A 27,656-nucleotide genomic window follows, 5' to 3' on the forward strand; every position below is an offset into this window, starting at 1 on the left:
TTCTGGCGCCCACTTGTGGACATTCAAGTTACCATTCATGATTGGCGCGTCTTTATAGATACCATTTCAATTTAATATAGGGACATCCGTTGAAATGGATGTATAACTCAACATCTCAATCATTTTTAACTAGTAATTGTAGACAGAAAGTTGAATAACTCTACATATTGATGCTTATCAGTCCATGTGAATTAATTTTATTTTTTACTTCATACGGTCATCCTATGACTGCTATTGAACTGAGTGCTTGGGATTCATTTTTCAACATTATCCCTCACTAGTAATGCACCCTTTGATGATCTGTTGAGAATGTGTTGTATCTTGAATTTTCAACACCTAAAACAATATCAAAGAACGGAATAGAACTCATTATACAAGTATAATCTGTTTTATTTTATTACCAACAGTTTTACATTATGCGGTAACAATGTAATACGTCTATCGTCATAGTAATATTATATAATAGCAATGAATTTTTTTAGTAGGCGAGTCAATAATAGTTAGCGTTAGGTACATTTTTTTTTTAGTTTTTATTTTTTTTCTTTAATATAATTTGAAATATTCGCCCTATCACTTCGTACGTGTATTTCATTTGAATACTTTTTCCCTTCTCTATCGTCGTCTACATATCCTTCAATTATCATCATCAACACGTCGTATATATAATTCATCAACTTGTTCTCTCTAAAATCCATTCATTCGGCGTATTACGAGATAATAATATAATTCTTCGATCAATAAATTATATAATCTTGATTCATATACATTTACGTTCAATAACTTATCTCTTAAAACGGCATTAGAAATTGTTATAATATATATATGTATATATATACATATATTATATATTGTATGTACGTTATATATATATATTTTTTTTTTCTTTTCATATATACGATTTTTAATTGATTTAATTACATTCGTCTCCCATTCCGGGAGTGATATGCATGTAGAATTAGTGACGTGGTGAACAAAAAAATAGAACCGTAAGATGAAATGCCGGAACGCGCATAATTCATGGCGCCATTCCCAGGTGGCTTTCGTTTAGATTTCGATTTCGTACGTCTCTTCCTTGAGAAAATTGCGTTCGTTGCGTTCGTTGGTGATTCGACGTTGCAATAGCTCACGTCGCAGCAGCTTATACAGATCTGGAACGAAATAACCGAATTTATTGATCGACCGATCCGACGATTTTTAAAAATTCGCTATTTCGTACCTTTTGCGTATCAATCGGCACGCAACCAACCGATGCTGGGCCACACTCGTCACTCGTCGCGCAGCTCTTGCTCACCTAAAGATCGTTTGAAAATTGCGTTATTGAAATATCATCACAATACCATAGAAACAACATCTACACCCAAAATCTAGTCCAACGTGACTGCGTTATTATCATATCTCAAGAATTCTGTTCTGGCAGTTTTTCCGAAAACGCACCCCCAAGGGGTGGATAATCATTGAACAAAGATTTTCAAATTCAAAAATAACGAAAAATCGTTACGCGACATCAATGCGAATACTTCGGTGAAGGGGTAAGAGAAAAACGATTGGAAATTCTTGAAATACTTGATCCGCACGTTGCTCGCAGGAATATTTATCGGTAAAATGGATAAATGAACTAAGTGGAGAGGAGGTACTTTAGGACTCTTTCTGGCATTTCTACTTGGGGTATAAAGTGCTAAATTTAAAATCCAATAAATTCTCCTTGCCAATACACTGTTGCCGCGGCTGTCCAGAACGTGCAATGATCGACAAAAATCCCGACCCGCCGTTGGGCATGGAGTGTCTATTGCCCATTCGTTGCACATCTGTAAAAATGAACAAGAAAACCACAAAATTAGAAACTTTTCATAACTATTATAATTCCATGATCAAGTGTCTCTACGGCGGAATATGTGCAGCGCACCTAATAAATTACTCTACAATAATTCCTATAAGATCCCCGTATTAAATGGAATTATTGTTCGCGAAGTGCAAAGATCGATCGGCAATTACACCATTCTCATAAATACTCTGACCCGAATCACTAACGCCATCCATTGTATAAGTCGCATCTAGACTAGTTGAAGCTTGAACTTTTATCTGGCACGTGTCTGATTACGGTCTGCAGAGCATAGTTTATATCCCTGCAGTATAGAAAGAATTAGAGGAAAAGGAATAGAAGAAAAACGGGTGTGAGAACGAATGCTTGCAGCTGGTAGTTTCCATTCGCTTGAGGTTTTCTCATTTTCTTTTCTTTTATTTCATTTCATTTTATTTTATTTTTTTATTTCTTCACATAAATCCCGTTAACTAATCTATTGATCACTGAGAGGGCATTAAGTGTTCTTGAATTTCGATTATTTAGCCATACAACAACGGTATATCTACATTTATACGCACCGAGCTCAATAGGGGCTCGTTGTTATACGTATGAATATACATTTCGATGTCTTTTGTCTAACGCGAAGGGTCCTATCGGGAAAAAAGATGATTCTTTTTTCTCTCCTTTCATTATAATACATGCGAGATCATTTTTTACAACCTTGGTTCTGTACCAACGTCGTGTATACGCCTATACAGATACATGTGATATAAGTTATAATATAACCAGCTACCTTTCACAGCAAAAAATTAACAGCCCACTCTTCCTCTTCAACCCTGTATTCTTTTTGAACATTGTTTGAATTTTGTCCGGTTAGATTTTACTTCCCTTCTTTCCAATTTGAATAGTAATCATTGACGCACGTATATACATTCGTACATTACAAAACCTCATTTTTTCACGTACTCGAGTCATTCCTGGATTTTCTACATCTTCTAGCATTCCTATTTTCTAGCATATAAGTTCTGCATCGTTTTTTTCAGCGTATAAATCTTTGAAGTAAATACTTCGTAGTAATGTCGGCATGTATATATATGTATACTGAATTTAATGTAGGTTTTATCCCACTCGTACTATATGTGCAGGTAATTACGTGGAAACTTAGGAGTGTAAAAAGGTTATTACATAGAATTAGCTTTTTCACGAACTTTCAAGACTCTTCAGCAGCTAAGGTACTTCGTCTTCGGACCAATCTGTGCGAAATTGTAAGTATACGTTTTTTCATGTTGAAGCAACGTTGTTATACGAGGTAATTGCAACGAGAACAATTCCCCGTTCTTACAGCGAAGTTTCTATTTGGAGTGGAATCAAGTCGCACGTGTACAAATGTAATTTGAGCGAAACTGAAAGTGAGAAATCCCTTCGAAGAACATCCATTCCATTTCAAGTCGGAAAACGAACTTGCTGTTGAAATGTGACGTCGAGTATTGAACGAACATTGAATATGACGACGAACATGGCGCACGTGAAAAAAAAAAAAAAAAAAAAACCGTCGAGTATTTCGAATCGAGCTTTCCTGCAACGTTGACACTTGATTCAAGTTGACTTGAGTTCCCTTTTCGCTTGTGAAAGGTAAAGCACCTGCAACGACTCGTGCGGAATACATCAGCGGTGCATATGGAGTCGTGCAGCGGCACGATAATGTCACCTGGTGAAATTAAACAGGAGTAGTTGGAAGAGTGTGGAATGTAGCGTACGTATACGTATGGGTACATTATCGGAGTCATGAACCCGGACTTTTTGGAGTTTAAAGGTAAAAGTCTACGTCGCCCGGGTGACACACGGTGCAGAACTAGACTTAATACGCTTACAATAGTATTCTGTCCCTTTCGCCAATCTCTCTCTTTTCCAGGTCACCCTCTGGGTCGCTTCCAACTCTCGCAGATCTGCCGACTAACCCTCTTACGTCCCTATTGATTAAAACAGCAGAACGTGGAACTTCACTTCCGACTCCGAGAGTATGTATTATAGTTTCACGTAATATAAATATCACGGATTACAGTATAAAACAACCCCAAGCGAATCCTGCGAATATTCTTATCACGTACGGAGGGATAATATGGAGTAATTTTTCAACGCTCGCGATATTTACATCTTCGATTTTTTCCAGCGGAATATCATTTATTTCTCGAATTGAATTCTGAAAAAGGTTTCAAATCAAATTCGTAATCGCGCGTAAGTGTATATACGTATACAAGGATTAGGGTGTAATTGAAAATTGAGAATCGATTTCTAAAAAGAAGAGGCGAGGGCTGATTTTGAATCCGAGTCAAAGGTTCGATTGGGGTGTTCACGTTCCTCTGGCTTTTACGCGATGTTTTCTTTCCTTTCTCATCCTCCGACGTCGGAGCGGTGGGATCTCCGGGGCTCTGGAGAGGAAATTTGAAAAAAAAAAAATGGCAAAATGAGGGAACAACAACAAAAACGAACGAAAAATAAAATGAAAAAAGGGAAGAGAAAAAAAGAACGGCACATTGAGCGCTTTTAGGTATTTTCAACCCGCTACCCTCCGGTAAAAGGCTCATTAGGTAATATCGGTATTATCTTGTGATTATACGCGGGATCATTTTTTATCTCCTGTGAAAGGGTCTAGAACCCTTTTCAACTTGAATTACACTTTGTCACGAAGGAAAGTATAGCGGCTGAACGGTTAGGTGTAGGTATAAAGGTGCTTATGATATTATATACGCAGGTACTATGATGCAAAAAAATGAAAAAGAAAAAAATCCTGACAATTTTTCAATTATCATACCGTTATTATTCTCATACCGTTGTTACGTGCGTGCATCTACAATACCCTTACACACAATACACACGCGAGACAACCTCTTGGCAAATTATTTTATCAATTAATAACAATCTGCCGTCATACGTGATCATGATTGGTCCTCGGTATTATAAATGACATGTTTGTACGGATAAAATATGAATTTATTCAATGATATAACGATGTACATATAGAGGTATGTATGTTTTATTCAAATACCTGGTTATCGCTGACGTTCACACAAGTGTAGCAGGTCAGACCTGGAACGTGAAAAAACGAATTTAATTATTCTTTTTCATGAATTTCGTTGGGACGCGACGTTCGATGGTACGTACGCCCAAATGAGAATCATACAGGTATTGCGTTATTATCTACTCGCCGCCAGCTGTCGCAGATATACATATATTTTGCGTGGGTAGTCAATTTCCGAATTGATATGCAGTTTGCAACAGATTAGAGTGGTGCTAAACCTGCATTGAATGGTTGACGTTTTGCCGGCGTACACACGATACGCATGTATACGTGTATTTATATGGGTACCTATATATATTCCGTCAACATGATTAAACGGATAAACGCGACGCGAGCTTCCATAATTATGTATTCGGTATTACATAGACCGTGGCGTATTGTACGTATTTTTACATGACCATGAATTTATCTCGGGGCAAAAAAAAATTTATGCTGATGAAAAGTGATAAATTTGTATTCCACGTTCTCCATTTTTTTACAATTTTTTTCTTTTTCTTTTTTCCGTGGCTTGCGATTCCTTCTTTATATTTGTATCAACCGTCAACCCCTGAAGAAGCTCTTTTTTATTTCTTTCTTATCTCGAAAATGTTCCGTGAGTATTAAATTCGCAGTCTACCCTAGATGTACGTATACCTATATATAAAGTAATGGTGAGAAACAGCCATCAACTTCTTCTTGTAATTCGATGGATATAATATTAGTTCGCAATATATGTGATACAGCAAAGATATATAGGAATATTATAACTCGATGCGTGTACATGCGTACATTATAGGTCATATATTGTATCTGGTACGTAGAAAAGCTGTGAAAAAATGGAAAAAAGAAGGTTGAAATTTCTTTGACACAGTAATATTTCATGAAAGTTTTAAAGGGCGAAACGGGAATCTGTGGACCGGGAGAGTCTCCGCGGGCAAAAGTATAACCGAGCAAAAGAAAGTTAATACCGGTAAATTAAGTTGTTTCGAATTGTACCAAATACCCCCAAGCTATTCTTTTATTTTTTGCCCCCGCGAATAAGTAAAAAATAAGAAGAAAAAGATTGACAAAAAAAAAAAAAAAAAAGCAAACAAATTTGCGAACTTTCTTATTTTGATATTTATTTTCGCGGTGCAGGGGAGTGATTTTTCGTTCAACATCCCTTCTATTTTTATTGTATTTTAATTTATTTATTTATTTGTTTATCTTTCGACCGTATCCCTTCACTTTGACTCGTGTATCATACACGCACAAAGAAAAATCAAATTAATTCACTCGAACGCGAAACGGAATCGGTGTATACGTATTTCTTTTTGTCAGAATATAATTCCGTTCCACATTGATCAATTCCTATACGAAGATATTGCTGATCGGCGTCGTTTTTTCATCATTGTTATTTTTATCAACATCATATACGGTGTACATATATTTATTTTTTATGAAAAAATAACTGAGAGAAACGTACGATATATCTCCTCGTCGTCGGCCGCAGTCGTTTTTACGCCGGTACTCTTTTGTTTCGTGTCTTCATTTCCATTCCCGGATTGGACGTTCCTGCCGCAGGTCGTTTCCGCAGCCAGAAGCAGCCCGACCATCACCCACGTGATCATTCCTTACATCTCTGCAGCAGCCCGCGAACATCCAATTAATTCGTACACGTACGTTTGTTAGAAGCTTATTACGTTCGTCAAAATCAGACTTTTGTTATACCTCTACCTGTGCGTATATATACGCCCAAAATATACGTGTGCGTGTATCCGTGTTGTACGTATTAGGTACATACCGAGAGCGCGTAAGACTTAACGTAAATTCAATTGAATATGGCACACGCAGCTGAACGTACATATATACGTATATATAGTAACGAAGATTTGAGCCCGCGTAATTACAAATTACTTAATTAACCAAGGTGATTGTAGAATTCTGTATAGGGTATAAGACTGCATCGGTATGAACAGCCGAGTTAAATTAACAGCATCAACTCCTGCGGTACCATTTTAATTAAACTCTAGTAAAATGAAAACTACCCACGTAGCAAAACTGCGCTTTTTCATGTGTATGTATACGCGTGTGTGTCAAGGTAGTGTATGAACAGGTATAACTTGTGGGGAAAATTCATATCCGATACGTGCTCGCGATATTTTCTGTGTATCGCTCGAGTATATAACTTGTATTTATACGGGTTGAATTACGTGCAAAGTATATGAAAAAAAAAAAAAAAGTAATATTGATAAACTTGCGAGAAAGGTAAATAAATTTATTAAGTTACTTCATGCTGTTGGATGATATTTGTATTATATCAGCTAAATTATAAGGCGATCAATTCAGGATGGCTGCTCAAAAGTTATGATTGACAATTATAAAGTTATAAACTCAGTCTCGAACTCAGCTAATCTGTTAAATGGTGAAACAAGAATTTAACAACAAGAAGAAAAGGAAAAAAAAAAGCAAGTAACCTTTTTACTCCACGAATGCTGATTATATAACGATAATTGACAATGCGGTTCAATTCTTGAGCCACCAAGTTTACCACCTGAAGATCATCCACGAAATATTTTTCACTATATGATTTATTCATACGCCGAAATTCATACGAAATAATAAGTAAAGTTTGATAAATTCATTAAAGTGCATCTCTGGTGCAATCGCGTGTAAATCCACAGGAATTATATATTCCACATATATACATACATTAAAATTGCCAGTTCAATTTCATCGGATATCGTCTAGCGTCGTTAAAAGTTTGACGATAACTTTGTAATTTCACTATCCGTATAATAGCGAACTGCGCTATAATTTCAATAATATAAAAGCTCTGTACTATTTTTCAAAGAAATATGCATGCACGTATATATTGTTATTTGATATCGTATACATATACAAAGTCGCTTTGTGCAAAGATAAGAGCAGCGCGAGCTCTCATCATTTTATACTTAGAATAATAATTTCCATGAAAAGTTAATTACGTCGGAAGAGAATTTTCTCGTAAACAAATTCAAGTTTTTTCTTTATATAATGTTTTGTCTCAAAGGTAATAATAATGATCACAATAATAAGAATAAGAATTATAATAATGAAACTATGTGCGGAATATACGGTGTACATTACCATACCGATGAGAGGACATTTTGGATTTCTCATTAATTTTCCGACACGATGTAGTGTGAAATTTATATTCTATTCGATTCGCGTAATCCACAAACTCTGGAACGTCGAAAAAATGGTATAAAGTTACATGCGAAGTTATATAATTGGTAGACCGAGCTTCTTCTTTTTCGATACACTGTGTGCAGCGGAGCTTTATTCAAGTGTAAAATCAATAATCTGTAGTTAAAAATCCCCTTGAATCAAAACCAGTTTTAATCATCGCGTATTTCAACTGATTGTTCATTGTTCACCGAACTCTCCTCTCATTGTCAGTCATATAACGGAGCAGGTATACATAGCTACACGACGTTCTGTAAATATCCATGTATAACATTGTTATATACCATATATTCACCGGTGTAGTTATCATCGCGTTGAAAAATCCTGCGACACAAGATGCTGAAAGCTCCGCGGAGTTAAATATTTCCTATGCACAATTCTCCTCTTTTTCCGCTTTGTTCTTTCTTGATTACTAAATCATATAGAGAGATATGATGAAAAATATACTCGAGCTTGCATGAATCATCGCCGAGCGAATGACCCTACCAACAAAATGCGTACGAGACATCACAAACTGTACGTCAGGATCAAAGTTTGTGGCTCCAAAATTGAAGAAAGCTCTGAGGCTATATACGTACAGTTTGTATTCTTGCCAGTTTCAGAGCCTGAAATTGACCCCAGGATATGCCAGGAATACAAATTCACCGAATAATCCAAGCTATCCTTCGAACTCAATGAGATGTCTCAACTTTTTCACTCACGAATGCGATAAATCGGCGATTACTCAATCGATTTCAGAGGTGGATTGATTTGACTTCCAGATTCGGATGCCTAAGCTCAGAATGTATGGGAATAGCATAGGAAACCCAAGAAAAAACAAATAATTGATTTTTGACCCTAAAATTGAAAAAACTTCTTGGAAAATTTTCAATTTCTGGCCAAAAATTTTTATTTTTGAAAATCGATTAAATAACACTTTTCTGATGTATTTTGACCTCAGGAATCCGAATCTGGAAGAAAAATTGATCCATCTCTGAAATTGACCGAGTTATCGCCAATTTTCAGCTTTTTGAGGTCAAAAATAAAAAATTGATTTCTTAGTCTATCTTAATGTAATTTGAGATCAGGAATCCGACTCTGGAAGAAAAATTGATCTATCTTAAGAAATCATCGAGTAATCCCCATTTTTTCGCATTTTTTGGCACAAATTTGAGGATATCTCGGAGGGAAAAAATCGTAGCTCAATTTGGACAACGGATTCGTGTTCCCGAGGTCAAAATACATAAGAAAAGTGCCATACGATCAATTTTAAAAAATAAAAATTTTTGGCCAAAATTTGAGATTTTTCCAAGGGGTACCCCTTACGATTTTTTCAAATTTTGACCAAAAATTTTTATTTTTTAAAATTGATCGTATGGCACTATTCTTATGTATTTTGACCTCGGGAACACGAATCCGTTGTCCAAATTGAGCTACGATTTTTTCCCTTCGAGATATCCTCAAGTTTGTACAAAAAAATGCGAAAAAATGAGGATAACTCGGTCACTTTTTAAGATAGAGCAATTTTTCCTTCGGATTCGGATTCCTGAGCTCAAATTACATTAAGATAGATTAAAAAATCATTTTTTTATTTTTGACCCCAAAAAGCTGAAAATTGGCGATAACTCGGTCAATTTTAGAGATAGATCAATTTTTCTTCCAGATTCGGATTCCTGAGGTCAAAATACGTCAGAAAAGCATATTAAACCCAATTAAAAAAATGATTTATTTTCGACCCCAAAATTAGAAAAAATCCAAGGGGACAACTCGATTATTTCGATGGATAGATCAATTTCAAGTTCACCTGGGCTGAATAATCACCCCAGTCTGTAGTTCTAGAGATAAAGTCGGTGCAACGTACTATTTGCGTATGAATTTTTGTGCATCGTTGTACGATCGGAATCTAGGAGAATAGAATCCTTTGCTGTACACGCAGATTTTCCAACCCCGCGGTTTTCAAATAATTATAATACTATATACGAAAGCTGAAGCTACCTCATTGTTCCACATTTCTCATTCACCGCTCACATTCCGCGTTCGTCAACTCTCTGGCGCATTGTGTTTGCTAAACAATTAGTTAAGAGAATCGTTTTAAAGTGTCATTTCTCCTCTCATTCCCCCTATACACCCCAACCCTTTCGTATCAACTCGACGCCCCGAGCTTCGTCCCACCCTACACCCGGGTTCCATGGGGTGCGGTGTATAGTATGTTCGTCTTGAGAATGAAAAGAAGAACAAACAAAAAACAAAAAGAGAGAGAGAGAGAGAAAACAAAGGTAAAAAATTTCAACGAATACGAATTCGAGCGTATATTTATGCTCTAAAAATTATACAGGTTGGGTGTTCTTCGTCGTCAGTCGCTTTAATTCATTCCGATTCAAATCGAATCAAGTTTGGACTTTCAATTTCGTGAAATCATCCATTTTCGTCGCAAGAAAAAAAAACTTCCTTCCCTCACGAAGATCATTTTTTTTGCGATTCATATACTTTCTCGAGTCATTGAAGATACGCAACGTATAAAAATACCGCAGAGACTAAAACTACGACGTCGCGGAACACCCCGAAGAAGCTACGCTTACACAGTTTCACGACATATTTCTGTTTATGCGCGAGTATAGCTGGGGCTGGGGTATGTTTCGAGATAGTTCTATGTCTCGTACTTTTGGCGGCTATAACGTCACCCTTATGGCTTATCACCGTGGTGGGTCGAAACATATATACACGTATATACCTACTCTAAATTCTGACGTCTGAACTCTGAACTTACGCGCGTAAGTGCGGAAATTCAACGCGGAAAAGGCACACGCTGTCCGGGAATAAAAATACCAAATATAAAACATAAAACTTTCTTTTTATTATTGTTTCTGTTATTATTTAGAAAAAAGAGAAATATGAAAAAAAAAAAGCTTGTGCGTAGGAGGTACGACTTTTGGTATACATATGATACAGATATACGCGTTACACATACAACCGGAAGTTGGTGGGACGAGATGAAATTCCGTTACTGGATGTAACAGGATAGCGGATAGCCACTTTCCTCGAGTGAGCTGCGGGTGAACGAATAAATAACTTTCTCTCTCTTTCCCTACACACACACACACACACACATACAAGTGTTGGCTATGTGTACAAATAACGTTAGCCGATCATGTATGTTACATCCCCACTGGAAACCGGAAAGGTTGAAAATTCACGAGGCGTTGAAACTTGAAACTTTCTCGCCGAAGCTACTCTGCGGTGGAATTTAGCTATTACAGGTACAGCTACGGGGTCTTACTCATCTCCTCGGGTTTTCTGTTACAGACACCGACATATCGTGACGTACATTCCACCGTCACTTATATCGGTGTGCGAGTGTGCATTGGATTTCCTAAACGTAATCTAATTGCTTCGCAGGTCGGGAAATGCGACTAAATTTATACGGTACAGGTATAATTCTGCAAGGGGTGTGTGATCGTATCGAATCATATTCGATTCGATAGATACGATAACGGAATGCACTCTGTATTATCGCGACGAGCGTCACCGCGTGGAAAATTTTGGGAGGCAATTTTACGTGGTGAAAATTTAATTAAGGGAAATTGTTTTTTTTCAATAATTTCCTCTTCATCCCGTTTGAGATATTTTTTTTTTTTTTCAGTTGGCGTTATAATTATACATGATCGTATCGAATTCGCTTTTCATTTCATATACACTTTGCAGCTTTACTTCCATATCAACGTTACAATGCAAATTGTTTCGGAGAATAATTAGTTTATTTGATATAGCTGCAGGTAAATAGAAACGCGTGTACATAGCACTAGCTTCAATATCTCTATCGTGTGAACGCTTTTCCGAACACGTACGTATACGTATACCTATGTAAATTCATACAGTTTCATTAATTTCCCTGGGAAAATCAACAGAACGACACCACGCAATAAATGTTATATTGTACGTTGGTGATTTCGGTAGAATGGATGGGGTACGTATGTACGAATAACTGTAGGTGATCATATGTATATAAAACCCCAGGCACAGGTCCATCTCATTGACGATAAAGTGACGTTGTTGCGTAATTATTTTTCGAACGAAAAAAAAAAAAAAAAAAACATCGAGAAAACGGTGTTGAAATCCCGATAACTTTTTATTAACCTTTCCGCAGCTCCTACTTCTGTCCCAATAGATCTGACATATACTCGTATATTTACATACCACAGAGCTAGGAATACATGGTATGTAAATAGCTTATACTCGGGGTATGTAGGTATAGGTCCGATAAGTAGGGCAAAGTTTCTTACTATTGTCTCGGTTCTTCCGTGTCCTCTGCGAAATAGGGGCGGTGGTGTCCTAAGCTTTCCCTCTTACGCCCACGCCGGGATGCATATCATTAATAGTTGGGATCAAGCAATTACAGGGGATATATATATTTCCTCTCGACGATCCGCGGAATTGAAATACACGCAAAAACATCGCGGTGCGAAATTAGGTGGCAATTAAATACGTTCGATTATTAATACGTCCCTATTCGTAATCCGAGAATACCCCGGATGATCATTCGCATCGTAATAATTCGATAACTAACTCCGAACACCCTTCAATTAAATATCGGCTACATATATATATATATACATAGCTTTATTCCCGTTAATCATTATCCCAGGTCCATTGATATAATTACATCGTATATATATATATACGTCCCTTCGAGAGCAGCTTTATATCCTCCGAAGGACCAAAATAATATCGGTTATACGTAAACCCACGCTCTCCGGATAATCACTCGTTTCATTTCTCTTCTCAAAAAAGCTCTGCGAAGTTTCAGCCAAAGCTTCGGCCAATCGTAGGACAGAGTCCCGGACCCGTCCGGTTTTTACGATTCCATATTATTTTATTGAAAATGTGCACGCGCGTGGCGACGACTCCGCGATTTATATATATATACGAAAACGTCTGTCGTTTTATCAAAAGAATCGCGCGACGTCGTCGTCACGGGTTGTACGGAATGGTAGATGACTACAATTTGCAGAGGAAAAAAAAACACGGGCACATCGGACACGTACCTACTATCAGCTGTGATTCCCGACCGCCCGCCCCGCGTCTTCCAAAGGAAAAAACGAAAAAAATGGGATCTCGGAAAACGGAAAGAAAAATCAAAGTAGAGCCCCAAACGTGCATCCCCGAAGATCGTTCGAGAGGACTTTCAAAGTTCCTCGAACATCAATTATCCGTATGTACGTACGTATGACGCTAAATTCTAGTCATGTCGCACTTACATAGGTATATAGGTAGAGCGAATAGCAATTTATAATGTTCAAAGACTCGTTTAATAAGGGATATTCGTTGCCAAGTTTTTAGTTGGAACGGCTCCACGTTATACCTATTGGCTCAACAGTTTAATGCCACGCCGACTATTATATACCGCTGAAGGTGTAACCGCGTGGGCACAAGTATTTCGGTCAATTAACTCATTCGCGAACTCTCAAGTCGGCCGTAATTCATTCAACTTTGCGAAGGCAAAAAATTGAAATAAGAAAAAAACTCGGAAATGTGTCGAATAAAAGCTCGAACACACAGGCGTAGGTGCACGTGTGAAAGATATGTGAGGGATTTAAAACGTGGATTGACGAACCTTTTTTCCCATCGATTCTCACGCTATTGATCGCACACTCGTACGTACGTAACTGTACGTATAAAAGATTCATTCCAACGTCTCTGTGTCCGCAATTTGTATTATACGAACAATTTTTCGATCTATTTCTTCGGATTCGCAGTCACCCCTTGTTTTACGACGTTTTCCGGGCGCGAATAGATAATTTTTTCCCCTCTTTTCTTTTCGTTATTTAGAGATCTCGAGGGAAAACGAACTTCCACATTTTCGCTGTACATGGAGCGCGGATATTACGGCATACGTGTAATAACTCGAGTTTGTCAAAAAGTTTTTGAATCCGCATAAAATCGCAGGGAGGAAAATGTTTCACGATTTTTTACCTGCGAAACGGAGGGCTCCCATACGTGTACTTTTTGTGTGCAGATATAAATATCCGGACGTAACGGATTTTTGTGGGTCCATATCGATAAAAAGTAAAAATGTCTGTATAAAAGTATCCGTACCCAGATTGAAAAAAAGTGTACGTTAGAAATGAGTGAAAATTTTCACGATTTTAGATCCACGCGTGAGCGTGACGATGGGTAACTAATGTGTTTCAGATCTGGTAGTTCCGGTGGACTTCAAAATTTTATTTATAAGCAGACGCGTGTACACGTCACAATATTTCAGTATGACGCCTTATTTATTAGCGTGGTAAAAGCCAGTTTTAGTCCCCCGGGAAATTGACGTGTTTGTAGTACCTGGCAATGCCGAGATGAGAGCGGTGTGGAGAACGGAGAGCGTTGGCGGTGGTGTATTATAGCGAGGACGCGTTGAGAGGCGGGTGAAGTGAAGAGTATGACCCCGTTCAACAAACAGTTGTTGCAGAAATTACCTTACCTGTATATGTACCTACGTTATTAGTGTGTGTACAGTTTATGTATCTTTTTGAATTTTTCTTTCAATCTTTTTTCAACCCCCCTGCCCCACCCCCTCCCCCGCACCCCTCGTAATAAAATTGACAAACGCACGCTGCCCAAATAAAAGACCCTGTTGTCGCCGTTCGCGCACTGTCGGATGAAGCTGAATCCGCACGATTTCGAACAAGATAGGTACGTACCTACGTACCTGCGTCGAGAGAAATAGAATTCGTTCCGACGAGCGAAAATTAATTTACTCAGAAAAAATTTTCCCGCTCCGCAATAAAGTGAAACGCATTTTCTCCTCACGTTTTTCCAATCGCAAACGAATCTCATTGTCAGTCAATTTCGCGAGATCTTCGTGGAAACAAATATTCCGGTTATTGAGTCCATTCCGATAACACTTTTAATCAACCGGAAATTTCCTCATTTGAATAATTTCTCTGGAACTGACGATGAGTCTGTCGTTCGGCCGATTCGAACGACACTTTCTGTTTTAAGATTGAAGGTAAACGTCGATTTATTGTTCATTGATTTGGATGATGCTGGAATATTATAGTTTATACGAGGAGTAACCCGCGCACACGTATGAAAGTGGGTAACGACATCGAGAATCCAATCGATACCGACCCATTTTTATTAATAGGATCCCTTGAAAAAAGAAAAAAAAAAAAGCTTGTGTTTTATAACGTATTGATGAATTTTTTACATTCCACCATGTGTATATATAGCGGTATTATATCGTGAGTGAAATTTGATTCCGATAATGAAGAGATGGTTTTAAAATACTTCTCCCCCATCTGGCGAACGATTTTTCAAGGCAAACATTCAGCCTGTCCCTATATTTGCATTAGTTTTTTTTGCCTCGTATCTCATCATTGCAAAATTGGGATACACTGTAGGACTTTTTCATCTTGTATTTTATTCTTTTTTTTTCTGTGCCTTTTATTTTCACCGAATGGTTTTTATCAAGGAACCTGACGTAGGTCTACTTCAGACCATCGCATCGGGGAAAAGTGGTACAACTTCTTTTGACCGAAAATGGACGATGAGAGATCCTTTACACCGTATATACACCGTGTATACATGTACACGGGAAAATGGCTATGCTATATCGTACGTTCGGGATAAAAAAAAAAAAAAAAAAAAAAAAAGGAAAAAAGAAGATGAAAAAAGACAGACAAATATATTGCCCGCAACTCCTTTGAAATTGAAGTGGTAAGGTTAGCTATGGACCAGAAAATGAGGCCCAGTAGCCGTCTAAAAAATTCCTCTATCTTCCACTCTGGATATTTTCTTCATCTTTCGCTAGAATCATAGATAATACGATCGAACTAAAATTCTCATTTCGGATGTCACGGTCTCGACGACTTTCCGGCTCGCGGAATATTGAATATTGCAAAACCGCTGGCCCCCGTTAGTCTCGGCGTGACGTGTCTGGCTAGATAATTTCCTAGCCCTGGGTACCAATGAGGTACGGCACGTACACGACTGTCTATGCGATCTTTCTCACTTTCCGCTGCGAGCCAAAACTCCTTTTATATATAATATATATCGATTTGAAAACCTCCGGAATATTCAATTTTTAGATAATCTCATGTCCTCTTGAATCGTCGAGTGCACCGCCGCTGCCAAGGCTGCTGCGGTTGCAACCGAACGTACAGTACGCCGTCTTCTATACACGTACGTACGTTGTACAGTTCGTAGACAGACTCTTATTGTCAGAGATGGTTCGTGCCCGTGCACATATTTATAAATGCATGCATGTAGCGTATACTCATATTGTTGGTAATATCGGATACCCCAGTGAACCGGTAATACGGATGTATATCGCTATAGCTGTACATATGTATCTGAATTTATTTACTTCTTTCGCAGAGGTATAGATAAAATTCCGTAAGCGCAGAATTTCAATTGATGCAGACATCGGATGTATGTATATATATATACGGTATATTTTATTATACGTATAATAGCACAACAGATGCGGACACTGCACCGCATGCATATTGGCATGGATCGGCCATGGCATAGCGAACGGGGGATGGAAAATTGAATCGCGTATACACCGTTAGTCCGTAAAAGTAGAAACTGATGATAAAAATATCGTCTAACATATTCGTGGAAGCGGCGATATCCTATTTTCACATCGTTTCACGCAGTGGGAATAATTTATTTGAATGGAAAAAAAATATCTTGGAAAAAGACGGTACGTTCGACGTGGAATTTCCTGTAGGTGGACTCGCGCCCACGCATAAGGCATACGCGTACCATATCATGTATATAACCCCTCCAGTCAAATTCGACGTTAATTAGACAAAGAATGGTCCAGCCACGTACGCTGTGGGAGTAAATTGTACCATGAAATCCCTTGGAACGATTTGGTTAGCTTTCGAGTTGAAAGAGAAAGGGAAAAATAAAAAAAAATAAAAAACATTCGGCGGTACGTGAGAGAGGGGATGATTTTTCGGGGGTGAAAATCGTCGGCGGGTGCACGGTGAGGTATATGCGGGAACACCCGGGTCGGTCGTCGGTCGTCGGTCGTTCGCGAAACAACCAATCAGTCGAAGCAATCTTGAAACAGCCAATCGCGAAACATGGAATCGCGTTATGGGACTTCGTTCGAGTATATTTTTCGCGTTTTCTTACCTTTCGCCAGCGGGTGTACGTAGTAAATACACGTAGGGGTGAAATCTAGCGGGGAAGTTGGGTAGGAAACTCGGTCCTTCCTTCCACACCGTAACCGGTACACGACCGTTTTATATAGTAGTTATAGAAAAGAAGCAAATCTATTTGCCGAACTCGCGGCGAGTGAATACAAACGCGGCGGATCCTCGAACCCCCAGCAGACTTTATTGATAAGAAGAAGAAGGATCGAACGGGTTCACGAGTCATTTTCTTACGTAGTTTCTTACTGTCCGTACGTGGTACAATTTTAGCTACCGATATCGATATCACTACTACCGGGTTCATTTTTATTTCATCATCGTTTGAGCCGACGGTATAAGTATATATAATACTTTATGCACGGACGATCGACGTCGCAGGACTTTTAGGAAGAATAAATTGTTATCCTTCCACAGCAATGAAAAACTCGGAAGTTATATTACCCGTGTCATATGAAAGAAAGTTAAGAAGTAAGATATTGGAAAATTTTAAATTACCCTCGTTTATCATTTTATTTATAAGGTTACCACTCGGGACGTCTGTACGGAAAAATCCAGCAGCGGTTATCCCGATGCTCGATCTACCTATAAGGGTGTTTCTTCCGATTTCAATATCAGCCAACTGAAATTGAAAAATCCGAATCAATCAATAGACAGCTTTTGCAAAAAGAGCATCGTCGTGAGATTTCGGTGGACAAAAATCTCACACGTCATGAGAATTCGTCGAATCGTGGGTTTTTCTCAAAAATCAAATACCTCGGCGTGGGTCTCATAAAAACTCCAAAGTATTCGGAAAGTCGAAAGTTTCGGTGGGGGGGGGGGGGGGGGCTGCGGTCGAAAGGGCGTACGGCTCATCTCCGCCTCGCGGTCGTCGGTTCGCAGGTCATTGCGGAGGACGTAGAAAAGTTTTGTCAAATTTTCGGTCCGTTCTCCCGGCTCGTAGTTTTACGGTGCAACGACTCCGAAAGCGCGTGCGATTTTACGTTCACCGAAACTGCAACTGTACGCGCCGCTGCTGTACGTGCTTTCCACGACGCGATGCTATGGATGAAAAAAAAAAAGAAAAAAAAAAACAGGCTATGCTAACGGGCGAGCGAACAAACCAACCATCCGGTAGCGGCGTTCTTCTCTGTTGTGTGTTTTACCGGTGCACAGGTATGTTACCCACTACACCAGAAGCGTATCAGCGGCAGGGCTTAAATAACGCCGGCAGCAGTAGCAACGGTAGCCTGCAGCCTCTTCTCCTTTCCCCTTTTCCTCCCTCATTGTGATCCTCATCCTTTTTAATACTTCCTCTCTCTGTGTTTCTCTGACGGTGTGCCGCTGCTGCTTTCTACCGTAGACGCTGCTGTACGCCCCGTAGAGATATGAAGAGTGAGAAAAACTTTTGCGAGAGGGTAATTTTTAATCGAGACGCAGAGAGCTAGCCGGTGCCGCGTACGTACGTACGTACGTACGTAGGGTGAAAGTAGGGAGATACCGCTGTTAGCGGCAAAGATTCCGCGATTCCGCGCCATTCCGACCGTGTTACTGGATAAATTATGTCCTGATATTTGAATGTTTCACGGCTCTTTGACGAACTTTGAATTTTCGTTTTTTCATTGTTACGTATCTGCAGTGTAACGCGCGTGTGAAACGGTTGTAGATTACACAACTTCGTTGTGCCCACTTCTGTTGGTCGAAACTGCGCCGAGCGCATCTGGAGCCCCGTCGTCCCCGATACCCAGGTCCTTGTAATTAAGGTTCTGCCCCACGTGACCGTCCGTAATGGGACGGAGCAAACTATCGGCTGAATTCGCCGCGCGGACTCCTCCGACGTCCTCCCGACATTTCCTTGCGCCTCGTTGTCTAATGATCTGGTTAATTCGTTCACCGTGATTATGCACCTGCGGTGTACCTGATATCTTACAACAGATAGACGCATCATACCGGTCGCCGAAAATTTCCTCCTCAATACTCATCGTTTTATTCCGCCGAAAATCAATATCATCGATCGATTTCAGCATGCTAGGCGATGAGACATATTTTCAGCTCTCTCGACAATTTCGCCTGCGATGAATGGTAATTAATTTTTTTCCCCGTTCGATTAGCGTCGATGCGTGTATATATGGGCCACGGATCCTGATGTATATCTTATCGTAATGTAGAGTCGTAGTTATCACGATTAGGGTACCTTCGCAGCTTCGAGTGCGAAAGCCCAGATATATACACACACCGATGTACGTTACGTAACACGTACGCGTTCACAGCGACATGGGAGGGCCGAGTAATCGAATTCCTCGTAAATTACGTGTAACAGTATTACAAAAGAACTGATATACAGACGTGTTATAGACCGCAGTCGATGCAGGTGCAGCGGTTCAGTTCACTGCATGGATAGAAACGGGGTATACAGCTCGTACATATAAGCTATTAGGTACATAGCGATACAGGTATCGTACAATCAGCAAATGTATCGACGATGCGGTACACTTATACCAAATTGATTATCCCGTTCCATCACTATCTAATTGAACACGAGATCAATAATAATGTCATCTATAAACACGTACTCGTTTCCCTATCCCCCCCCCCACCCCCCCAATACATGGACCACGTCGAGTTTCGTCTATACTACCTCCAAAACGCGCACGCATATATTCCTATATTTATCTAATAAATTTAAGATTTGAAAAAGTTTTCAAAAAAAAAAAAAAAAACTTTCAACCTGGCGCGTGGCGCACATCGTCGACTGCTCTTCTCGTATCTTACGATATTCTATATCCCGTAGGTATAATAGGCACGTATGGCGACCCCTCGACATAGAAGTAACATTAGTCAAAAATATTTATCTCCCGCATTACTCTATATATCCGCGAGATATATCGCTTTCGTTGAAAGAAGAGACGTCTGGCAATTTATCGAATTGCACAGCGTGGTTATAACGTCACCCGATGACGGGAGCCGATAAATTCGAAAGAAAAAAAAAAAAAAAAAAAAAAAAAACGAAATACGCGTATCGAATGGGGGAAACAAAAACTTTTCTACTCATCTTAGCATGCAAAAACTTTTCCTACTCTCGATATATTTATTAGACGCGCGCGAACGTTACGGAATATATCCCGACGCTGCAGGAGTCGGAAAAGCTCGCTCTGGAGTCTGGGATCAACGAATGGTGTTTAGTAGACCGGATGTGTAAAGTATATACCGCATACATATCTGACATAGGTATACAGTGTATACATATACTCAGCAATATTCGTCGTAGAATCTCATTTAATTAATCTGAAATTGGGTTAGCGGGGCGTCGGTGATGTTAGTAGAGAGAGAGAGAGGGGGCGGCGCGAGGGGCGTTTCGAGGGATATCGGAAAAATAATAAAAGCGTATTTTTTCGGGTGACTGTACCCTCGGGCAACGGGTAAAAGCTACGTTCTGCACATGGGTCCTTATACCGGGAGCCCAGAGGTCCGGGGGAGGGGTGGAAGGTGCATGAAAACGGCTCCAGAGGTGGTCCCGCGGTGCACGGTGAAAGCCTCCTTCTACCTCGTATATTTTGTTACGGATTTACCCCGAATGGTTTTTCTTTAGAGGAGCGTGGGGGAAGGGGGGGGGAGGGGGGGAGGAAAGGTAAAGAAATAAAGGATACCGGGAGGGAGTAAGAAAAATAAAATTATTTGATTTAGAAGTTCGACAAGTCCGATTGCGGGACCGCAACCCACCCCCCAGCTCCCCGTGATTGAAACTCTTCTACGAAAGTTGGTTGAATACATCTGTAATTTTATAATACATGCACGTATACATGCCCCGCTTTTGTTACCACCAGTCTCCGAAAGAATTTCGCACTCATTTCGCGGATCTACGAATCGTCGATGCTGACAAAAGATTGCGGAATTCACGTACCTCTCTATATCTATCGCGGTATTGATTTCGTTATACGATTTACGGTAACAAATCGAATCGTTGTACATAAAACGTTTCACCCCTGCAGCCGTACACCACTTTGAAAAAATCTATGTAATACGTGTAAGTATGTACGATATGTATGTATACATCAACTTGTATATAAATACCGGTATATAGTTCGCCGTGAGTTTTATACCACCGCGGCAGTGCAAACGCTATTTATTTGCCTTCAGCCAGGGAATTTCGATAGGAAATTTTCGCACGAAGAAACAGATACACGATATACCTGAATTTGATTCCTGTACATACGTACGTATACGTGTGTACGTGTAAATAAATAAAAATACACCTACAACGAATACGGTTATGTGTAAGACAAAAGGATGCGCGTGTAAATACTTACATAAAACATTGCTGTACATACGTAAGCATGAAAGAAGAGGTATTTTTACATGAGGAAAGATTTGTGTGTAAGATATATATGTATATATATGTACAAGGAGATCGAAGCTGAGCACCTAAGGTATAATAATTCGAGTGAAGCTTTGATTTATGGAGTGTTTCTCAGCACTTCGTGCCTGTGGAGTATCGAAAAGAGGAAGAAACGCGTGGTAGGTCCTCGTAACGAATAAAAAAAAATGAAAAAATAGAATAATGAAAGAAAGAAGGAGAAAAAAAAAAGGAAGAAATTACATTCCGAAAGTCGCGATCTTGTGACTACGTTTTTACGCACTATACAAAATTCAACTACACAATTGCGGTACTCGCAGATGCATTATAATTTCACCATCATACGAAGCTCGTGCGCAGAGTTATTAAAAAAGTAAAGTAATATAACGTGGATATATCAGCGCGTCCGAATCGTTTCGATACACGTTCATATTGCGCACCAGCTGCTCTACGATCTCGACTTCAGTCTATACATATTTTATTGGAAAAATGGAAGAACGATGATCAAAATAATCATCATGACGATGATAACGATAATGGAACAAAGAGTGGTGCTTTAAAACAAAAAAACAAAAAAAGATTTTTAAAGACCGTCACATTATTTCGCCCGGAATTCCAGAATAGATGGTCCGCGTCGAATGAAGGGACACCTTTCATGCGGAACTCAAATCATGACAAGAGACAAAAATAAAAAGAAAGGGGGAACGAAGGAATCGCAGAGAATAGGAGTTAGAAAAAAAAAAGTACATCTCCGTCAGTGTGGGATAAAATCTTTCGACCGTTTATGGGCTCAACGATGAAAGAAAATTAGCTGAAAACAATCTACTATATTCTAGGTCGCATATCATGTCATAATTCGATACTTGCGATATTAAAACGGCTGAAGAAATTTATTGGCGAAAGTAACGATAGCATCGGTTTCTTGTTCGGCGTTACGTGAGATATTTTTATTTCGTGACATTTTCTTTTTTTTTTCTCCAGCGACCAAGAACTGATATTGCGAATTCTGTACGGGGACGAGAGAACCTTCTTTCTTCTTCCTCCTTTTTTTCACCTGCAGTTCTTCGAGTAATTTATTTTTTATTTGTGTAAAATAAAAATATCCTCACCGTATCACCTTCTCACTAGTTGACATCACGTACTCGGTATCTTAATTCGCACACATGTAACTCTTTGAATCTTTTTCAAATCAGCTATAGTCGTCCCCAAAAAAAGCTATACATGCTCGTGTTTTGTTCATAAACTCGTTATTTCATTTTCTGTATTTTTTTTCTTCAACTTTTTAGTTCTTCACGTGTCACGGGGCGAAAGTGTCACGTGCTTTTTAGTAACGAGTTTGCTGATTAGCTCTCTCTCCTCTCGCTTCAGAAGTGTATATTATGCATATGTGCTGGGGTGCGTTAAACAATTTTTTTTGATTCTCTTAGCATGGAGGCAAAATTTGTACCTTATCAAAAAAGAAAATTTTTCAAATGTGGAAAAAATTTTTTACTTGATATTTTAAGGTAGCCCACTCGTTTTTTGAATATTTAATTGATCAAGTGGTGTACTTCCAGCAAAGAAATTTTTTCCACCTAATGATTACTCGATCGATTGCACGAGTAGATGATTTTGGCTTTCAGATTTGGATTCCTGAGCTGATTATATGTGAGATTACTCTTGAAGAACGAAAAAAAAAATCGATTTTTGGGCCAAGAGTAAAGTAGTTTGAAAATTGATTGTATTACACTTTTCTAACGTATTTTGACCTCAGGAATCCGAATCTGGAAGAAAAATTGACCTATCTCTAAAATTGACCGAGTTATCGCTAATTTTCAGCTTTTTGGGGTCAAAAATAAAAAATTGATTTTTTAGTCTATCTGAATGTAATTTGAGCTCAGGAATCCGAATCCGATAGAAAAATTAATCTATCTTGAAAAATGATCGAGTTATCGCCAAATTATCGCATTTTTTGCCATAAATTTGAGGATATCTCGAAGGGAAAAAATCGTAGCTCAATTTGGACAACGGATTCGTGTTCCTGAGGTCAAAATACATAAGAAAAGTGCCACACGATCAATTTTTAAAAATAAAAATTTTTGGTCAAAATTTGAGATTTTTCCAAGGGGTACCCCTTACGATTTTTTCAAATTTTGGCCAAAAATTTTTATTTTTTTAAATTGATCGTATGGCACTTTTCTTATGTATTTTGACCTCAGGAACACGAATCCGTTGAGAAAATTGAGCTACGATTTTTTTCCTTCGAGATATCTCCATTTTTATGCCAAAAAATGCGAAAAAATGGGGATAACTCGGTCATTTTTGCAGATAGATCAATTTTTCTCTCGGATTCGGATTCCCGAGCTCAAATTACATTCAGATAGACTAAAAAATCAATTTTTTATTTCTGACCCCAAAAAGCTGAAAATTGGCGATAACTCGGTCAATTTTAGAGATGGATCAATTTTTCTTCCAGATTTGGATTCCTGAGGTCAAAATACGTAAGAAAAATGTAATACAATCAATTTTCAAACTACTTTACTCTTGGCTCAAAAATCGATTTATTTTTTTCGCTCTTCAAGAGTAATCTCACATATAATCAGCTCAGGAATCCAATTCTGAAAGCCAAAATCATCTACTCATGCAATCGATCGAGTAATCATTAGGTGGAAAAATTTTTATTAATTAAATTCACAGTTGAAAAATGTTCTTCTTTGATGAGGTACAAATTCTGCCACCATGCTAAGAGAATCAAAGAAAAAAACTTTTTTCAACCCACCTTAATATGTACGCCTATTCAGTGCACTTCACGCATTTACTCTTGCACCGGTACGCGCGTGCATATTTCAAAACTAAGTTTTACGCATTCATTGAACACCGTTTATTTGTTTTCAGGTAGGTGGGTACCTGTATGAAATATAATCGCGATTGAGCGCATCCTTTCGAGCTTTTTCCGCGTTTGTGAATCGAGACATCGCGCGTTCAAGGGTGGAAAAAAAGCAAGTAAAAATAACGACGATTTTGAGTGAGAAAATAAAATTTTAATATCGAAAATAAACGAGCGAATAAATAAATGAAAAAAATACCGAACCCCGGCTATCAAGGTTACCTTGCTTTTATAACTCATACGCGATACTTTATTCAAGGATGTCACGGTAGAATTATCGTCAAACGTCCTGATAACGTCAACCGTCATGTCCCCACTGAATGGTATATGTAGTGGGTGGGTGGTTCTGGTTGCTCATTTCCCTCCTGCGTGAATATAGCATTTATATATATTATACGTACGTATATGTTATGTAGTTATTATAAAAGATATATATCATACGCATCCTTACCCCGGCGTTTACGGGGAATCGCGAATATGGTAACTCGAGTTTTATACGTAGCTATACACGCACGGTAGATAGGTAGGTAGGTACGTACGTACCTATAATGGAATTGCTAAACTGTCAGCTGAATAAGACGAACGTTTTGCTTACTCGGATTTTAATATAAATTGCCTCCGCCGACACGCGGACTCATAACTACACGTACCTTTATACAGCTTCTGACTTCTTAACCTACCTCGTCAACATTTCACCCTCTTTGCCCACCCCTCAAAAGCTTATACTGCACGATGCTCCTTAATTTGCATTCCGCAAGACGCGGGAGCTAAGAAACCTAAACCTAGAGAGCTAGGCATATACATAATGTATAAGGACGTACGTATACATATTATATACTTCATAAAAAATTTATTATGTTTATCGAAATAGAAACTTTAGCTACACGCGATGGAATAATTTCTCCTTTTTTTCGTTACAGCTTTGCTAAAATTACTTGAAAATAAAATCATGTATACACGTACATTTACATATTTCCGTACACATACACGTATACAAATATAGCGCGTGCGCACGCATAACTATATGTACAAAGGTACACGACTGTTGTACATATGTACGCGTACATGCATATACATAAATTATAAATTTGGAGGTATAGGTGTGCGAATGTGTAAATTATAGGAAGGTACATGTAGAGCGTGATGGTTGGCGGTAAGGGGTGCGGAAAAAGGGGAAGAAATGGTTGCAAATATAACGAAAGGTAATCCGAGAGCCGCAGAGGTTTCTAATTTGAATGTTTGATGCTGCGGATCGCCTTTTGTTTTTAGCCCCCAGGAACTGCGGCACAGTGAGAAAAAATAAGAGCAGTTCACCAGTTTCCATTCCCTCTCTCCCTACCGACCCCCGACATCCCCTTGGCTCCCCTCACCCCCTAGCCCCGTTACTCTCTTTCTCGGTGGACCGTAATTCCTATTGTTCCTATTCCACATTTACTAGCGTTTCTTACTATTTTTACTACGTAGATCCGTGGACGTAGATATTCTAATCTCAGATTTTCTCGATGCGATTGTCAGGATTTACTCCGAACGTGTCCTGAGTACCTTGAAATTGAAAGGACTTGGACGGTTTCACCTGTACCACTTTTCCAGATTTTATTTCCCTTCCACGGTCCTTCTGACGCTGGTCCATGGGGAAACGAAAGCAACACGCAACGCGCGTAAGTGTGTCACGTGAAGAGAAAAGCTATCGTCAAACTTCTTTTTTTTTCTTTCATTTTTACGTACATCGTAAAATAATTTTGAAAAATCACTTCAACGGATTATTGAAAATCGTTGGAATTTTAATATTGGTTATAATTAATCGTGCGGTGAAGTAAAAAAGAAAAGCAAAATATAGCTTGAATAATTGATGAATGTGAGGTGATTCGTTGCCAGGACTCGACGAGGCCGATTGACTGTGAAATGATTGTACCTAGGAAATGGAAAGAACGGAATATTAGATATCGTATACTTACTTGGAATAGTCCATATGCTGTGCCAACGTGTTCATTTGTCTCTACTGATAACTTTGTCATAATTGTGTCGCCTACGTTATAGCAATGCGTATGTTACACATATTTTTGGTATACGTGTTGTACAAGTTTTTCTAAAATTTCAAATCGAGGAAAGACATCGATATATAAATATAGCTGATCATTCGAACTTGACGAAAAAACTTTCACATCTGCACACGTTATCTATGCATGATCGAGTAAATGAATAAAAATTATAAACTTGAATTATTGCTCAACTTTTATCAACGTTGATTAATGATTCATCATTGCGAATCGATGAGTGGGGCAACATCTTTGATGGACAAAATGTGAAGTTTATAATTATCGTATTCTAAAAATTCATCGAAATTCATTATCCTAAAAAATTCCTCTGGCTCGCAGTTAGCCAATCGTTTGGCTGATTCGAAAAAATGACGATTCGGATACTGATGTACGTTCCGCAAAAAATTGCACGTCGTTTGTTATCTCCTCCGTTAGTTTTTTTCGTCTTCATCTTCTCCCCGTTCCAGACTTCCTTCGTTTTCATCGTTTTTAAAAAATATTTTAATCTCTCCCCCTCCTCTCTGTCGTTGGTTTAGGTTGCCTCAAATTTTATACGCAAAAAAGAAAGAGGAAAAAAAAAAAATAGTAGCGTCAATCGAACGCGAGCGAAATAATGATTGAACTTTTGCTCAATTCCCCGCTCACTTTTCGTCCCACGACATGTGGCTGCCTCTCTTCAGCTACCTCTCTCGTTCACGTACATCATGCATAGTGAAACACGTCAGTTTACGTACCGATACGACAAAATAAAAATATCAATTAGTCTCATGTTTTTTTCTTTATTTTTACATAATTGAAAAAAATATCCTAACGATATATTACTAAGTTTTAGTGAACGTGTACCGTACTCCTTTAGCTTTTCACTTATTTATAAAACATCTAACGAGCTTTCGCAAGCACGGACCTTACGGAGAGGCGCCTGCGGTCCAGGCAGCCCACTCAACACTGAGCCCGGGACTCGCGCGAGGGGTGACGAAAATTTGCGAAGATTCGCGATTCGATATTTGCGGGCGAACGACGGACCCGTACGGAACCCTCCGACTCCGACGACTGACGGTCCACCGGCTGAAACAGCGAGGAGTTACGCTACCTCCGAAATTTTGGTATCTCAAATGCACTGCACTGCCCGCTAACAATTTATCGACCTTCAAGCCTTTGGGATTCAGATATACGAGATACGGACCCCCGGCAGAGTTTGCCGAGTTACAACGGCTATTTATT

At 38.9% G+C, this 27,656-nt stretch overlaps 1 protein-coding gene across 1 annotated transcript; it reads right to left on the reverse strand.

The window, feature by feature from the left end:
* Positions 1-372: 372 nt before the first annotated feature.
* On the reverse strand, positions 373-27,495 carry LOC105689159 (ly6/PLAUR domain-containing protein 6B-like). The gene is made up of 6 exons (XM_020854140.2): positions 26,355-27,495; positions 6,325-6,480; positions 4,848-4,888; positions 1,707-1,805; positions 1,217-1,291; positions 373-1,148 (listed from the first exon to the last, which is right to left on the reverse strand). Exons 2-6 carry the CDS (start codon positions 6,467-6,469, stop codon positions 915-917), a joined length of 594 nt encoding a protein of 197 aa, XP_020709799.1. The 5' UTR covers positions 6,470-6,480; positions 26,355-27,495; the 3' UTR covers positions 373-914.
* Between the last annotated feature and the right edge of the window lie 161 nt (positions 27,496-27,656).

This window comes from Athalia rosae, chromosome 5 (genome assembly GCF_917208135.1).
Source record: "Athalia rosae chromosome 5, iyAthRosa1.1, whole genome shotgun sequence".
NCBI classification, from domain to species: Eukaryota; Metazoa; Arthropoda; class Insecta; order Hymenoptera; family Athaliidae; genus Athalia; species Athalia rosae.